General features: G+C 37.2%; 1 protein-coding gene across 3 annotated transcripts in view; it reads left to right on the top strand.

Moving 5' to 3' along the window:
- GRID1 (glutamate ionotropic receptor delta type subunit 1) overlaps positions 1-17,899 on the top strand; it is a 507,351-nt gene that overhangs the window by 272,856 nt on the left and 216,596 nt on the right. For all 3 annotated transcript variants that reach the window (XM_085229265.1, XM_085229263.1, XM_085229264.1), the window contains exon 4: positions 9,338-9,543. In XM_085229265.1, coding sequence (XP_085085391.1) covers positions 9,338-9,543 — 206 coding nt within the window. The remainder of the gene's footprint in view (positions 1-9,337; positions 9,544-17,899) is intronic.

Consider the following 17,899-nt stretch of genomic DNA (forward strand, 5'->3'; position numbering starts at 1 on the left):
GCAAAAATGAGCTTCAAAATATAAAGGAAAGAACAATGCCGATCTTCTGCATTCAGTGTCTATAGAAAAACACACTTTGTGAGGCAAATGACTCACAATGAAAAGAAGAACCAAGAAAAAGATATTTCCAGATTTCAGTTGCCACTCTCCTAGTTACAGCCTGATCAACAATATTTGAATGACACAGAGTGGCCACAGGGTGATTCTTCCTGAGTTCTGGCCTAAAAATATGCTCACCATTATCCTTGACTTGCCAGCCATTCACCAAATACTGGCCACGTAGTTTGGGATTGTCTCAGGTTGGAATTCTGTACCACCATACTGAAATTGTGTTGAGTATTCTGAAAAGGAAAGAAGTGGAATGGAATTTTTTTCAACAACCAATTCATCATTTAGACTTCTTAGCATAAAGGTCTGGAGATATTATGAAACATACATCAGTAAGGATGTGGTTGTCCAAATCTGAGACTGGTTGAGAAGCGGTAACCTTAGAGAGAAGTCACAGTTTATCGGTGAGAACTCAACCCCAGATGGTCTCACCAACACAAGAGCCTGTTTGCCAGCTGTGTGTCCAGGGCTCTTGACTTCTGCTTGAACCTACAGAAACACTGCAGAGGGAGAATGCTTTCTCAACAGAGTTGAATTATGATTTGCTGACATGTAGTTAAGTAGGTATAACAGCAACTAGCTTCTGTAATGTGTATTTATAGTGTATACTTTATTATACAGTGCAGGTGTTTATAAAGTACATTGAGCACCTTAGCTGAAAGGTGGTATATAAATGCAAGCAATAATTACAGTTGCACATATAAAAGAATAAGGTCTTCCTGCCAGTAGCCTTCCCTCAAAGGGGAATTTAATTTCTTTATCTGCAGGAATTTTACTGCAATCTCTCTTGAGATTGGAATGTGTAGTTTTTAAAGTTGATTTAAACTAGAGGGACAATTACTCTGCATTCCAGTAAAATGAAAGGGAGCAATTCTTCTTTCTCTCTGCTGGACATTTGGCTATGCATACTTGTCTTTGCATAGCTACAAAGAATCAATCTTTCAAATTCTCAGGCGACTTCAGGTTTTCTTTCAAGGTGAAGAGATGCCTTTTGCCTCTCTATTTAAGACATTTTCTCTATCCATTCAAATTATTTCAGGATTCACTTGTTTCCAATTGTTTATCTAATTTAGGGTGACTGGACTTATTTTTTGAAGGATGTACATCATGTATCAAAGTACAATAACCAAGCTTAAAATACAATAACAACAGTAAAAATGCATTAAAGCAAACAGGCTTGCAGTCCCAAAAACCCGGCCTTAGATTTTCATTCAGATTTTTGTGTAAGATCACATGGCCTTAAGAAGATTCATCTCAACTCTCCAAAAGAAGAAAAATACAAGTACATTTTCCTAATGTCTTGGTGGATGGAGGCTTAGAATTACTTACACTCAGCCAGAGCAAATATTAGGCTCAGTAGTTTATCTTCATTACTTTAAGATAATTTAAATGATATAAAACAGTCATTTGTTTAAACTTAAGATGTATGTCTGCAAAATTATGATGTTTGTCAATATATCAATTTTTCTCTTAAAAGAAGATACAGCACTAACACTACATATTGTCCTCAGAAGTGTTTTTATGTATTAGCAACAGTAATGAGATGAGGAGCTATTACAGCTCACTTAAGTGGTTCACCATTGGACAAACAGTTGGCAATTATTGCACTTGGAAGAACTAGATGAGTGATTTGAACAGAAATGCTAGTTCTCCAGTGGACTTTCTTTTTACAACAATTGCAGCATATGTCCACTTTTTTTCCAACAGTAATGAATTTCCTGAGGTGGTTTCCCTTGTTTGTGCTTTTGAATGCTAAGCATTAAAATCCAGCAGGAGAGACCTGTAGTTGAGCTTGCATGTTAAATGTGAAAAGACTGTTGTAGCCTTTAAAAAGCTTTTCTGCCCTTGGGCCTCCTGAGAAGCTTCAGACTGGACCGGCTGCTTCAGGTATGAAGCATCAGTTGTGTAGAGTAACCTTTAATATTACTAATAGTCTCATCTGTCTCCTATTGCAAATCAAATCTGAAAACATTTGCTTATACATGCAACAGATCTGACTTTCTGATTTCTTCTGTCCCTTCCTCATCCATTCAGGAGTGAAAAATCACCAATATCTGTTTAGTCTCTATTTGTAGACCTTTTCCTTATTTAAAAATGTAATAAAGGAATCTAAGCATGTAGTGTAACTGCTAAATAAAAGTAATTCCTTAGCCATTATACAAACTCAGCCTTTGATATCGCAAGGGGTTCTGGTTATACCTTTGCATTCATATCAAAACACACGGTAAGATTTTCAGTTTCTTCTGAGAAGTGGTCAAATGTCAGGCTGTGATCTAGACTTAAATGGCAAATCAATGCTCCCTGTATTTTTCAAAGCTTACACTTCTGCTAGTCTGCTTTATTCTTTCTAGAAATCTCAAAATTTCTTTTTCTTTTCTTCCCTGTAACTTTTTTGAGAAGAGGCAAAGCAGCTTATAGGACTGAAGGGCATTGCGTAGAGCCTGGTTGGTCTAGCAGAGCCAGCACTGGAACGTTGTTTTGTATTTGATCTATACTAGTAGAACTACCTAGGAAAGTAAAGTGGAAAAAAAAAAAAAGGTGGGGAGAAAGTCCATTGAGTTCCTGGAAATTCCCAAGCCAAAACTGCTAAAGATGCACTTAATCTGGCTGCTCATAGTTTACGTGGACAAAGGAAAAACTACTAGTCTATGGAGGTTATAGGCACTGAGGGTTATGATGCAGAAATACAGCTGTGGAACACATAGAAGTACACAATAACTACGTCTGCCTGATGTATTCCCTGCACTGCCAACTGTGAATTGTTGGGATAGTGTTAGAGGGAAGTATCGCTGTGTGACTGCTCCTGTTTTACACTATCCAAAGCAGGTTATAGAGCAAGACAGAACTTCTCATTTGGTCTCATCTGGCATAGCTGTTCTTATATAAGTTGAATAATAATAATAATAAGAAAATAATGAAATTGTATTTCATTGAAGTAGAGCTATGGCTTCATGGATTTACTGTACTTGTATGACTGTTAGTTACTGAGTGAAGTTAGAAAACTGTTATTTTGATTTCTGGCATATCTAAAAGCATGTAATGAGCAAAAAAGGTCTTTGTAGCAGAAGACTTTTCAGGTGAAACTTAAGAATGAAATAACTAAATCACAGACAGCATAGAAATGGTGCATTCCATCATTTGTATAAGAGTGATCTGGGTGTCAGCAATTACCTTAGCACTGACTGTTGAAATATACAGACAGACATGCGGTAGCTCGAGAGAGATGTTACATGCATAGTGAAAGATTGTAAGGACAGAGGGGAAAAACAGGTTTTTTTAGAAATAGAAAATCAGCCTTAGCCATGTCATTTTACATTTTCAGTGGGTTCCAATGAGACTGTACATTCAAATATTAATTTAGTCATATCTTGTATTGTAGCCATATATTCTTATAGACTTTGCTTTTGTTTTTTTCTGGTCTAAAAACTCTACTCATACAGTCAGAATTGCATTGTGAGTCTCTCAGGTTGAAAATCTCAGTGCTTGCTATAAGTTGAATTGTTATAGATGGTATGTATAAAATAATTCCCATTTGGAAGCATAAGCTGTATTCTATTCCCTATTGTTTGAAGGAAGAGAACTTTGTTACTTATTAACATAAGAAGAGGAGCCACTTCTGATGTCTACTTTCAGTTTTCTAAAATACTAGTGTATATTCAAATCCTTCAGGCAGGTTATTATCTCTAGCAAGAACCCAAAGATGATATTCAAAATCATTCATTCAGAAAGTGTACAATGCAGCAGGGGTCTGATCTCCAGGATGTGCATCTGTTTCTTTTGTCAGTCTTATTATTCCTTATTTCTTATGTAAACAGTTTGCAATTGTAAAAAGAGGTAAAGTGAAAGGAAACCCATGAAAATGAAGTGGTTTAGGAGAGCCATTTCAGAGCTGGTAGATTATCTTCCAAACCAGTGAGTCCTACATATATATTTTATTCTGTCTTAAGAAACTAAATTGCAAGTGGGAAATATTACACACAATCAAAAGATACAAACCTGCAATAAAGCAGAATATCCTTTTATTAAAAGTAAGAAATATCCATTAAGAAAAGGAATATTTTTGTTTTGTTTTGTTTTCTCTTAAAGCTTAAGCACAAGGAAAAAATGCCTTGATATTGTTTCTAAAATGTTGGGAAAATGGAATGTATTTTTAGAAGTGTATAAGTGCTAAAATAATGAAACCATCCAACTCTCTTTGACACGCTTGTTACTGCTTAAAAATATCACCAGAATTATGCTCAAATAAATAGAATGCTGAAGTGTGAAGTATAGAGCCTACATTCTAGCAAATGAGAACTCAAAAGCTCAGCCTTTTCTGCCTCATCTCATTGTGTTTCACACTTATTTACTTCTCTCTTTTACAAATGTACAAGTGAAAAGATTGGTGTGAGTTATTCGATGATGCAGCTTGGTGATGATACTTCAGTGCTCCTAAAATTTACGTGCTGATGGATAAGAGTGAAAGAGTGTGAAATTATTTCTTGGAGCTTCTCCAGCCCAGCCTTCAGCTCCAGCTTGTTTCCTTCCAGCTTTTTTCTGTCCAAGGCGGCATTTCCTGGTCATGTGCTACTTCTTTTTATGTCAACTGGGGTTAGGAACTGACGTTGAAAGGACAATATACTTTGTGTGTGTAGAGTACCTCCTGCAAATTCCTTTCTGCAGTGAGCCATCCTTAGAGGCCAGTTGTGCCCAATTGTACAGCTGTTTCATACAAAAATGTTAGCTTTAAGCTGTTTGTGTCAAGGCCAAGAATCAGATGCTACAATTTAATGACAGCAAATGTTATCATAGACTCTCCAATGTTTTTTTTTTTCTGTAATCAAGATTGCAGATAATATAAAAATGGATTGCTTTGTAAATGACAAGAAGCTTTACCTTGTGGAAGCTAATGCCACATACGGTGCTATGCTTTTAGAGATGTCTTCCAACACGTGCAGTGATCAACATAATCTCAAGCAGTAAATGATTTTATCTTATAGTCCAATAAATTCCCCTTTTTTATAGCTTGCCTTTGTTTTGCAGTCACAGTTAAAAAAAAAAAATAAATCTTCTCAATCTTTTGTTGTCAAATCTGAATGCACAGCATATCTGTCAGAATTAAATAAAGGGTTCTCAGCTACAGCAGTTCTCTCCCAAGGCAGATGTAACTAGAAGGACATAGTTCTGAGTTAGTTCCAGTTACAACCTGCTAATTTCACGTGACTGTATTTAAGACTAGAGTATTTCATACATATCCAATTGCTATAGGGTTTTACAGATAAATTTTTGAGAGAGGTTCATCTTTTTGTGCGTAGTGTCATTTTCCTTTTTGAGCGGAGGTGTTGCATCACTGCCAAGAAGTTGATATTTGCTAAAGAATGAATTTCAGATGTTGTCACTGAAGTTCTGCTTGCCATGTTAAACGTGCATGAGCTGGATATACATGGGCAGTGAGATGATTCAAATCACACAGTGAGACTTCTGTGGTTGAGTATAGGCTACGCCCTGAGCTAAAGTAACTGTTAAAGACAGAGATGGGTGTAGGTTGTGTAGGTACAACAAACTGCTGTTTTCTTTATCAGACAGTCTAGGAACAAGTGTTTAACAGTTACTGAGTTTAGATTGCTGTGCTTTTCCTATGAAGTATGAAATGATTGGGCATGAGGAATTATTAGTAGTAGTTCAGGATAATTCTCATGTTAGAATTTGAGCATTAATAAAACATAAAGAGTCACTGTTAAGACTACAGGAGACAAAATACATGCACTTAACAAATGCATTTATAGGAATAAATTCACAATTGAATTTCTGTTAGCATTTGTTTGAACTACCATGGAACAAAGATCTGGTTTTATTTTACATTAAATGGATTTGTGATCTACAAAACGTAGAAAAAAAAGAGAAGATCAAGTTATTTTCTTATGTGATATGTCAGACAAAATAAAGCTGAGCTTAACTCATTATGATTTATAAGCAGATGCTCCTGCATATGTGCATGTGTTTGTGTGTTTCTATACTCATACATTTTAAGAATTGATTGCCCTCTTGGTAACAATAGCAAATCATTATTTGAGAAGAAAGGTCCCATTAGTCAGGCAACTAAATTGGTTACTCACCCCTGCAAATTGCTCTTCAATTCCCACTTCCACTTCTGAGTTCCCACCAAGCCTTCTCCTCCTCCCCAGTGTCGTGTAGGAACAGGCATGTCAGCGTTGAGGAAGATACAGTCATGCAATTCTTTCTAATTGCCAACACTGAATAAATTCACATTCATTTATATCTGTGAAAAACTGACAGATTGTGTTTGTACACTTGAGCTTGGACAGTTTCTTCCATCTCAGGGTTTGCTTTGTTGTCAAGCTGGAAAAAATATGAGTCCTTTCCTTTTTTTTTAAATTGGGAAGTAGGTTATTTTCCTTTAGAAAAAAAATTGTGAGGGAATACAAAATACTGTGAGAGAATACAAATTGCTCTTCCAAGTCCAAATTGTCTTACAATATACATCAAGGATTTTATGCTGATCTACAGCAATTTTTCTAACCAATGATTTGGAGGGTCAGCTGGGAACATAAGGCAGAAACACCTAGAGCAATATCAGTGTGGCCAGTTTTTGGTAAACAAGCTTTCCTTGTGCAGTGATGGTTCAGATGGTTACACAGTCATCGGGTTGTTAGTAAGCTATGTATCTTGTAAACATATTTTCTTACTGTTTGTCAAGCATTACACTCATTCTTGAAAGACTAAACAGCATTAAAAAAATAGTTTTCTATAATCACAGACCCATTAAGTGAGCATATATATAGGAATGAACACAAGTTTATTGAATTTAAATTAGTAAAATCCAAACTTGGCTTGACAACTTTAATAAAATACTTTAACCTGTAGACAACAGTTCTTTGTCACTGTCATTATTTCAGCAACCTGCAGTATTTAGCAGTTATATGAGTGCTGAATTCCTCTGGAGTATTCCAATCCATCCTCTCTTCAGTGACTCAGGATTTTGAGACTAAGCGTGCCTAGCAGATAACCTGTGTGTGACAGAGCTGCTGTGGGCTTGCCTGTGTCTCTAGCAGAACCCCACGAGGGCACCATGCTGAGCATGGGCTTGGCTGGAGGCATCATCTCAGCAACTCTGTCCAAGTTAAATCTACTGTGGTCATCACATTACTAGCTTCATTTCTGTTCTTTTCTGAGTTTCTCCGTAATTATGACTCTTTCCTGAATCTGAGTGAATCACATTAATGACCATTTCCATGCTTAGATAGAAGTGTGAATATGTTGGAGGTAACTTTCAGATCTAGTATTTACTACTTAACTTAATTGATGTTGCACTTAAGACCTTCAGCTGGTGCAACCTGGCAAGATGTTACTATTGTTATGTCTATACAACACTTCTCTTGTGGGGAAAGACAAAAAAAGCTCATATATGTATTTCATGATCATATCAGGCCAAGATCGGTAGTGATCTAAGAGCTTATTCATATGAGGCAACAAGGAATTCTGCTTTCTTGAATAAGGTTGGATTTTGATCCCTTCTCTTCAGTGGTGCTTTGTGGTATTGATAATCAAAATTTTATCAGAGAGAACTTTCTTACTTTCAGATTTAAACAAACAAAAACAGGTTTTACAATCTAGTTTATAGATACAGAGATCATTAGTGCTGTAATAAAGTTTTCTGAAGAGAGAGCAGTAAATATCTCTCTGATGTGCTGAGGATGGTGGGGTAGCAAGTTAATGAAATTCTGCTTGAAGGGAAGGGTAGAACCTGGCGCTCACCCATTTCTGCCCCAGCACCCAGCCTGCACAGGAGAGCTGTGTCTGGGTGCAAAGAAAAAAGATGGTGCCCTCTCCTCTTTGCCAGCTGCCTGGTTCTGTGTCCAGGGGTGGTCTAGGGGTTGGAGATGTTCACCGTGTATGAAAGGCTTGGGGTGAGGCTGCCCTGATGGAGGCATTCTCCCTGGGCCTGTCCATTGGCTACAAGAGCTATGGTTGCATTTGTGGTTCCAAGTTTCTATGGGTCACATCAGTCAGCGTATTTCCACTTTCCTCATGTATTTGAGATAAAAATTGTTACAGTTACTGTGGGCAACCCCTGCAATTTAACAAAGCAGCAATGCTGCCTTCCATGAAACTGTTTTTCGCAAATCTTTTGTTCTTTTTGCTTTAAAAAGGCCATGTATTTGGATGTTTACTCTAACTTACACTGCACAGTCTCACCCAGGAACTTTCATAATAAAAGCGTGAGAAGCAAATATGAGGAGAGTTAAAATTACCTTCTTATCAAAACAAGCTATACGTATTTGAAATAAAATTAAGGGCTTCTTATGACACGATACAGCTGCTGTCAGGTCACTATTAATAATGAGAGCAACCTGGTTCAGTATAAGCTTTGACCTTTTCCTTGCTTGAAATTTCACTACAAAATAAAAACTCAGACACTTTTTATTGAAAAATGCTGATAGTCATGAAGACAGAGTACACTTTGAACCAGCAGTTTTCAGCATGAAAGTATAATGAAATGTGTTCTTCCATGTTAATGTCCTAACAAATTAGGTTAGCAAAACTTATTTTGTTCAGTCAGCTTGAAGTTGAGGGGCAGAGCTCAAATGAACGGACTTTGAAGAGTCTGTTTGCATAGTTTTCCCTATTGAAAATCTATATTTTTTACAGTTTAATATATCCTAACACTTTGCAGCTTTGTGTACCGTTTCATAGATTTGTAGAAGGGGAAGAAAAAAGGAGGGCTGTATATACACTGAACATCTTAATTTTTTTAAGAGGAAAGCATGCATGATCTTACGTGAGTCAGGTTGAAGAAGAAGGAGGGAAGCTTAGGGGTGAGATCTTCAGCCCCCTGCTTTGCCATCTCCTGTTGGCTTTCTGCATTTGAGCTGTGATTTGCTTGGGGTGGGACTGACTCTCAGCAGGGTTCAGCCCTGTGGCCTTGAGCTGCTGAAGGAAGGTATCCGCAGCCATGCAGCTACGTGTTCTGCTCTTTCAAAGAGTGCTTCAGAGACCTCCAGGGAAGGGAATTGATGGGTTTTCCCTGCTGCCATTGCCTATGAAAGGGAGCTGTGAGCAACGGCTGCCTTAGACCTGTGAGGCTGTGTGGAACTCTCTTCTGACAGCACTGCAGGAAAAAAGAAGTATTTTTCCACCTAATTAGTGATGCTTGCCTAATTGGCAGAGGTTGATGCAGCAGTCTATTTTCTTTTTTTCTTTTTTTTTTTTTTTTCCTCCTGTGTTACAGATATACGTGGACTGCAGGGATTTCTCGATCAGGCCTCCAGGCTGGGACTTGATGTGTCATTACAAAAAGTGGACAGGAACATCAGCAGAGTGTTTGCCAACCTTTTCACTACAATGAAAACAGAAGAGCTGAACCGCTATCGGGACACATTACGAAGGGCTATCTTACTTCTAAGCCCGCGGGGAGCCCAGACTTTTATTAATGAGGTCAGTGAACGGTTATTTTTATCAATGTTTCAAGAATGTATGTGATGACTTATGTGATACCTAGCCGGGTTTTTGGAAGTGGTAGATTTTGACAGTGATGGTTGGTAAGCATTGAACGTTCTTTGTCAGATCAGTTTCAGAGTATAAAAATGTAATGTACTTCATTTAATGCAAACTTTGCAGTAAATGCAAATGGGGTGGTGGTGGCCAGGTGGACGCTTTCAATATAAAACACAGTTCAGTGGGGAAAGTATTCTTTTTTTTGGTTGTCTTTCATACCAGTACTTGGATTTCAACACTGTCTGAAGTGACTTGAAAATCTACTGTGGTATATAAGAAATGAAGCATAACATGTTTGGGAATATCATCTCTGGAAATCTTCATACTTGTTGCAGAAGTGTGCATTACTGATGTTTGGCAGCTGAATCACAGTGTTTTATCAAGGAATATGGAAAATAGGAATTGTATGTTTGCCTTTTTCTTGATGATTTCTTCAAGTCATTAATGCTCATTAGGACAGGGAAGTAGTTGTTGGGCAAACTCATAATTAATGTTGTGCTAAGGGCTAATTTTTGGCACTAATTAGTTTTATCCAGCCTTTAAAATATTAAATAATGGATTGTTTTGCAGAGCTTTTTATATGTCAGAGTTGAGAATATGAGTTGGATCCTCAGCCTAACTTCCAGTATGTTCATTAGTGAAGAATTGGGCTTTTTTTTTTTTTTTTTTTAACCAACCAGGGATAAGGCTGAACCAAGAAATTAAAATATGGATGTGACCTATTTCTAATTATCACTTCTGCCACATCATAGTCTATGATTTTTTTTTTTTTTAAATCAAGTTAAATTAGCTCATTAGGGCTTTTTTTTTTTTTTTAAGATAGCAACAGAAATAAATCCTCTGTATTTGTGTTCAGTGGTAATTTTTAAAACTAATGGAGTTAATTTTATCATATATAAACATGGCAAAGGAGTAGCTTGAGCAGGACTAAACACGGGGACAGATTTCAGTTGAGTTTGTGCATGCAGAAGGATTTTCAGTCGGGGAACAAGGGAATTCATGCCTTAGAAGTAGAGTTAGCTTACACAGCTCAGTCAGTAGCGTTATTTGCTTCATAGTAGATCTCCAGCAAAGATAGGTGAAATTGGTTTTCCAGGGGGTCGTCACAAAATTTGCAACCAGGTATTGAAAAGAAATTGTCGTGTGTGTTTTATTATGATGTGCACCAGCAAGAGAGTCTGTTGCCTTTCAGTGTCCCAGACTCCTGCAAAGGTTATCAGGAAGCAAATCTGGCCAGGACCCAGAGTGTAGGGGCTAATGTATTAAACTGTTTTACTACTCACTTCACCTTGAAGCAGTGTCTATAATAGGCATTAAGGCTAATGATCTTGATATATTTCCAGATCCCTGCAGGAGTTCAACTGTAGGTAGAAATGAGAAGTAATTTATTTGGCAATTTTCCTGTATTGAATCTTGATTGATTCAGAAAAGCTTTATAAAAGAAAATGTAAATCTTCGAAAGGAGCTCTCAAAAGAGGTAGGGAGGAATCCCTCACTGCTGGCGGCTGGACATAGGCAGTAAGAGCAGCTGATTACATGTCTCTGATGGAGCCAGAGTTGGCCTGATGGACCCAGAGGGCCCTGCCAGCCTCAGCCACTTTGTGATTCCATGTACAATTTCTGGCAATGTAAAATTCTGTATATAGCAGAGATTCCTTATTGAGATTAGTTGCTTAGTTGATATTTTGTAGTTGAGGAAAAATCTCTCGGAAAAACTTCAGCCAGTTTTGTTTAAAATCTGTTGGATAAATGACAAATCTTGATTTTTATTTTTCAAGTACAGGCCTTTCATACAGACTCTCTTGTGGAATGCATAATAAAAATAAGAGACATTCTCAGACTGTCTGGATTATGAACCCTGACATGAATGATTGTAACAATTTTTTCTAAGCAAAAGTCATCCCCATCAGTCATTTGAAGCAGGCACAAGATTTATTTTGCTTGTTTGATATTGAAAGTGATACATTTTTCCCTCTAAAAATATGGATCCATGTTTCAGACCTGCTTATCATCTCTAGGGTGGGCAAGAGAGATCCCATCTAATTTCAGATGAGATGTAGAGTTAGAGGACTCTAAAATCTCATATATGAAAGCCTTTCCAAAGCACAGAAGAACTCAATTTTAGGATTTTTTTCTCTCTTGGCTTTCGTTTAGACATTGTTTTCACTTTTCTGGCTTTGTATTCTCAGTGCCAGATTCTGTGATGTGTCAGCCTTACTGCAGCAGAGATCACTGACATTTTCGTAGGTTTTAAATGTTGGTTATTATGCTACTGAATTGCTAAGAGTCTGAGAGAAGGGAGGAAAAGAGGAAAAAAAAATCATTTCGATGGTATAGTATAAGCATGTAATTGGCCTATTCAGAAAACAGAATATAAATACATTTATAAAATACTAGCCATCCCTGATTTTGCCTTTGAAGGTCATGCTTTGGGATTAAAGCAAACCTCATCTGTGGACCACATGTCTTTCCTTAATCATTTTGAGAAAAATGCTTCCGTCTCCACCTGCAGAAATCCTTTGTGTGTGTGCTTGGCCTGGTGCCACTGTTCAGTTTGCATGCAAAACCATTCTCACCTACAAGTAAGCATGTAAGAGCAGGAGTGAATTATTATTTTTTTTGAAGACCAGACTATGTGATTTCCCCACAGGGAAATATATAGAAAGAAAAGAGGAACATTCAGTGAGAGATGGAGGGGGGGGACACACGGCTGTTACTGTCTTTGGCCCCTATGCCAGGATGTGAGACTCAGAAGGCTCCCCTCTCTAAGACCAGCCTATAGAGGCAACCGGGTTCTGCCTGACTCTTCTACTTGCCAATGGATATATTTTTTTGGTTGCAAGTAGAAGTACATTTGTAGGGATTGCTTTTATCATTAAGAGCTCTGCACTGTATAGAGACATGAAAACAGTTCAAAGATTGGTGTCAAGAATGATAAAAGGATAGGAGAGCATGACCTGTGAAGACAGGTCTCAGGAGCACAGTATATACAGCCTGCCTACGGGAGTATAACTGACATATTTGAGAAGAAACATGAGAGGAGGAGGAGGAGGCATTATTTGAGGTGATGATGGGTGGTCTAACAGGAAGTTATGACCTGAAGCTAAACAAGGCAAGTTTTCTCCCAGGGAGGTCAATTAGACATAGTGAGTGGTTGGCAAGAGGTCAGCAAGGCATTGTCCTTCAGGGCATTCAAGAGCACGCTAAATAAAACGCTTGGGTAGCTTAGTGCAGCCATCTTTCCTGAACTAGTTTGAAGGAATGTGCTAGATGACCCAGGGGTCCTCCTGAAGACCTATCAGGAAACATTTGTTGTGTGAATAAATTCAGACTTCGTACGTTTTTTACACAGAGTGTTTGAAGAGGAGAAGGAGATCTTGTAGGTTAGGGTTTCTTAAGTTTCCTATTGCAGATTTGCAATAACAATTGCTGAGGCTCTCTTTTTTCTTCTTCACAGAACTCAAATGGTTTGTTTGGGATTTATATTTTGATGAGATTTTTCTTTAAAACCATAGGTGACATCAGTTGCTTTATAGACTTCAGTCATCCTACTTCCCAGTGTTATCACTTGTACTTTTGTAAACCAGTAAAGCAGAAACTGTAACAGTTGCATGTGGTTACTGATTTGAAAAGAGAAGGAATTCTTGGCTTTATAAAACCTTTAACTCAGCATGACTTGTTTTTTTGGCAGCTTCAGTGAAGTGCAAAATATTTCTGTTTAGATAGGTCTTTGAGAATATTATTACTTGCAAAACTGTCCTGCCTGTAAGCGAGTAAGCTTACTGCAGTAAGGTGCCCAGTATGTATGCGTATCACTGCAGCATGCCAGCTGGAAGCTGAGTACTTTGCATGTCATATGCTAGTACTGCAAACAAGTAAAAAGCAAAAATAAAAAATGTATAATAGAGAGCAGATTAATTGCATTAAAAATTAATGCTAAAACCCTGAATTGTTGAGGCAGGATAATCTGAATCACTGCAATCCCAACAGCAGCTGAAGATTTCCACTTCCAGAGTGTTACAAATTTTGTTAGAGTTGTCATTTATCTCTGCCCTGTATATGTAGTCACCTCTGTGTACTCACTGGAAGGTAATGATTACTCTTTTTCTCTCGCTCATATCCCATGTGTGACTAGTTCTTTAAAGATAAAAGGCAAAAAAAAAAAAAAAAAAAAAAAAAAGAAAAAAAAAGAGATTCTGTTTTTTTCTTATGCACTATTTCACAGTGATTTGTGGGCTTCCTTCATTTCTGGTCACCAAAGTTGCTGAGCACCTTGTTCCTGGAGTACACCCGTTGGCACTTGTTTGTGACTAGTGCTTCAGACTTCTCTCTTTCCCTTCTGCAGTCACTGACATGCAATTACTTGATCGGAGCTGCAGGAATTATTTATGGCATCTTGAACACTGCACCCACAAGTAAATGTGTGAATTTTTTTTGGTAAGAAACAAAGATTTTCATTTCGCAGAATTAAGCAGGAAAAAATTAGTTTAATACTGATTTTCTGGAACTTGGTAGTTCATATTGGCATATATCTCTTTTCTATTTACGTTGCAAATGTACAGCGTATTACTCTGTATTTCTGTTTTATTTACAGTATATAAACATCTTGAAATACGGGTGAATAACTTCAGGGAAAAATATTATGCCTCTTCTGTTTTTAGAAGGTAATTCCTTTATTTAAAGAGCTGGTAATGATTTGTGAGTGCTGGTAACAGAAGTTAGAAATAATAGCTATACAATAGTAGAATACTTCAGGATAAATTACACCTGCCTGATTTTTAGCAAATCCCCATCTGATTTTCTATTTCTTCCTCAGAGCTGTAATCGTGTGTGCTGTTGTTGACAGCTGCAATACAGGAAGACTCTTTGTGGTTAAAGAGAGTATTAGCTATAATTAAAACCCAAACAAACCTCATTGAACTGCCACAACCTGACTGAAAACAAAGCTTCCCATTTGGGGATAATTTGACTTAAAAGCAGACTTATTTGGGACTAACAACAAGAAAAAAATAAATAAATCTAAACAAGCAAAAAAAACCCCAGTAAACAAAAAATATCACAGTGAATGATCCAAGATATGGGATCACTGCAAGGATATGTTTGGAGCAATCATTTATTTATGTTATAGATTTATGGGTGCACTGAAGAGAGGAAAATAAAGTTATAATTTGGTGAATAAATTACTTCTTTAAATGCTTACACAGCTTCATATAAATATTACTGCAGATATGCTTAAGTGATTTTACTTTTAAAAATCCCTTCTGTTTGACTCAGCTAGTAATGTTGCATCAAATTTTGAACCTGAGTATTGCAATTGTGAGAAACATGAGGCTTGTCTCCCATTTTTGTTCTTCTCTAACAAATAAAACACAACAGGCCTGGGTAACATTTGAGAGAAAATTATGGAGATTGAGTCTATTGGCAAGAGTTGCAGTAAGTCCTTATGAGTCTAAAAACTGCTTTACTAGCAGTCTTACTAAATCCTTTAGTATGACAGATAAAATGTCTGGTCTGAAGGAACTGGATTTTATCTCCTGTTTTTATTCTGTTGACTGGGCTCATTACTTTTTTTTTTTTTTTTTTAAATGTCGTTAAATCAATATATACAGGAACTGGCTGTTCTTGCTCTTTGGGCAGGATCAGCATCAATATACTGCAGTGCACTCCAAGAGGGGGTTTGAGACACAAGCAGCAGAAATTCATGAAGGCCTGAGCCTTCCTTTTCACTGATATTAATGTTGAGTTAGTTGTCTGTTATCTTTTATAGGCCTATTATTTTGCCTGAAACCATATTCCAGAAAGATAGGCAGGGAAAACATAATTAACTACATAACTACATAAGGAAATTAAAAAAAAAAAAAAAAAAAAAGGATAAGCAAGTTTATCTTAAATTTCCGTTGGGAGAAATAAAGGAGGTCTGGCTGAAATTGTCCAGTTACAAAGTGGAACAAGGTAGTGACATCAGGTAACAGTGTAGACTGTATTCTTGTGTTGGAAAGGTGATGTTGAACACAGGGTTAAAAGCAGAAGGCTAGTGAAAGGGAAGGCAACTGTATAGCAAGTGGAAGAAGAGAACAATAAACTCAAGAATTTGGAAAGGAACAGGTATATAATTATAGGAGAGAACAGGCATCCTAAAAATATATGTTTTGTTGTTTTTTTTAGCAATAAGCTGTTGTTAAAGTTAACAATTAATGTGGATTAAGTTTGTGAAAAGAACAAGCATCTGACAGCGTAGTTGAGGCTTACCAAAACTGACAGTTCTAGATCACTTTGTTGAAGATAGAGAAGATGGAAATGAGAAAAATAATGTGGGAAAAGAACCATCTAAAGAGAATATCATGATATTATTGACAAGGAAATTTCCACTATGAATTGGTGGAAGTTCCTTCTGAAGTCTCATGAGTGTTGTGAGCAATCCCTTCAGTGCTCCTTGGAGAAAAGTTTTAAGTGAAGTGCTGCTGAAATTGCTCTTAAGTGAAATGGACAAAGCTTCTTAGTGAATTGTGCTACAAAGAAGTGTCATCCTCTCTCTATGGTGGAGGACTTAGTTATGACTCAGAACTGCACGCTATGGTTTGAGGCGCTTGGAGCAATCTAGTGATAAGAAGTGGCTGCTTAGAATTGATGTAAAATCAGAAATGCTTGAGCCTGGAGAAGCCACTTTGCTGTACGACTACTGTGGGACAAGCCAAGGAACTGGTGCTGGGGGGAATCAGGTGATGGCTTTAAGGAGGAAAGAACTGAATCTTGAGATGATTGTGTTCTTTCTTACCCAACTTACATGTGATTACCTGGAGGTTATCTGTGGAGAATGCTGAGGGAGCACCACTTCCCTATTAAAGAGTTGTCTGGCAAACACAAGGCTGGGTTTTGATATTCTAACTCTGGCAAGTATTGGAAGATTAGGAAGTTCTTGGAATTTTCTTCTTAATGTTTGAAACTCTTAATGCTCAGCGCAATTTTGGGTCCTTTTCCACTGCAGTTTTTTGAGTTGATAGACGTGATTCGGTTTCTAAAAATTTTTCTGCTGTCTGCAAGTAAGGTTGTCAGGTCAAAGGAAACTGCCAAATATCTGGCTAACAAAATGGTCCAAACTTCTAAAAGTAAATTCTAATTGACTTGTAAGCTCAATTTTTTTTTTTCTTTCTCTCTCTCTCTCTCTTTTTTTTTTTTTTTTTCCTTATCCATTTTATATTTATATTTCCTGAGCATCACTCTTAAATATTGGAGCTGAACAGTGTGGTGCAAAGTAGTGTGTTTGTATGGGAGGGCCCTGGGGAGGCTGCTATGCTATGTCAGTGTAGTGGGAGAGTGCAGAGGCTGACACCGGTGTCTGGAAACTGGTGTCAGTGTAGTGCTGAGTTAATGGGTTAATGGGTTCCTCCTTCTTGTGTTAACATGGTTGGTTCCAGAAGTAGTTCTCTGCACAGATTTATCCTAATGATTGTTGGGTAGAGCTGTGTTCGTGGTTTTGTTTTTAAAGAAGAAAAGCTACTAATGTCTTGGAAACACAAAAATGGCCTGTTGGGCAACATATGATTCACTTTCTTTAGTATTGTCTTGAATGGCATCCAGGATTAGCCTTTCTATAAGCTGAAAGAGACCAAGTCTCCAGTGAGCACTAAAGAAAAACAAAGCTACCAGAAAACGTCCCTTCTCCTCACTCCTCTATATTCAGATTATTTTACTTCAGATTGCTCAGCTGACTCCTGGAATGCTGTGCAATTTAAAGTCAAAGATTATATATATATTTTTTTAATGTAGTAGAAGGTTAAATACAATATTATAACTTATCTGTGGTCATTACAATACATTAATATCTGTGAACCATTTCTCTAAAATACTGTAAATCTGCAGATGACTTTATCGTTCGTAGCAAGGATAATTTTCTGCAATTTATCTGTCACTTACCAGAAAGCAGAGATTACTAATTAATTATAGATGATTAATTTTAAAATATGTTCTTGCATTTGCATTTCATGACCATACCAATGTTTGCCTATTGTAAGACTTTAGCAGAAGTAATAGAGCTTCATGAAAAAAAATACACTCTTCTTATAAAAATCAGAAAAATGTAATGCTCACACAAAAGCTATTTACCATTTTCCAGTCCTAACTTTCCACAAACCTTCAGTGTATCGTTCAGCTTACTGTGTTACGGTAGCTTGACTATGAGGATTATGAAACACATATTGCAATTATAATGCATTCAATTTTTGAATTTTCAACACCAGTGCATACACGTTGTGGTTACAGGTTGATGTTTCCCATGGACACATCTGTAAGTGCTTTT

This window comes from Meleagris gallopavo, chromosome 8 (genome assembly GCF_905368555.1).
Source record: "Meleagris gallopavo chromosome 8, MGAL_WU_HG_1.1, whole genome shotgun sequence".
Taxonomy (NCBI): domain Eukaryota; kingdom Metazoa; phylum Chordata; class Aves; order Galliformes; family Phasianidae; genus Meleagris; species Meleagris gallopavo.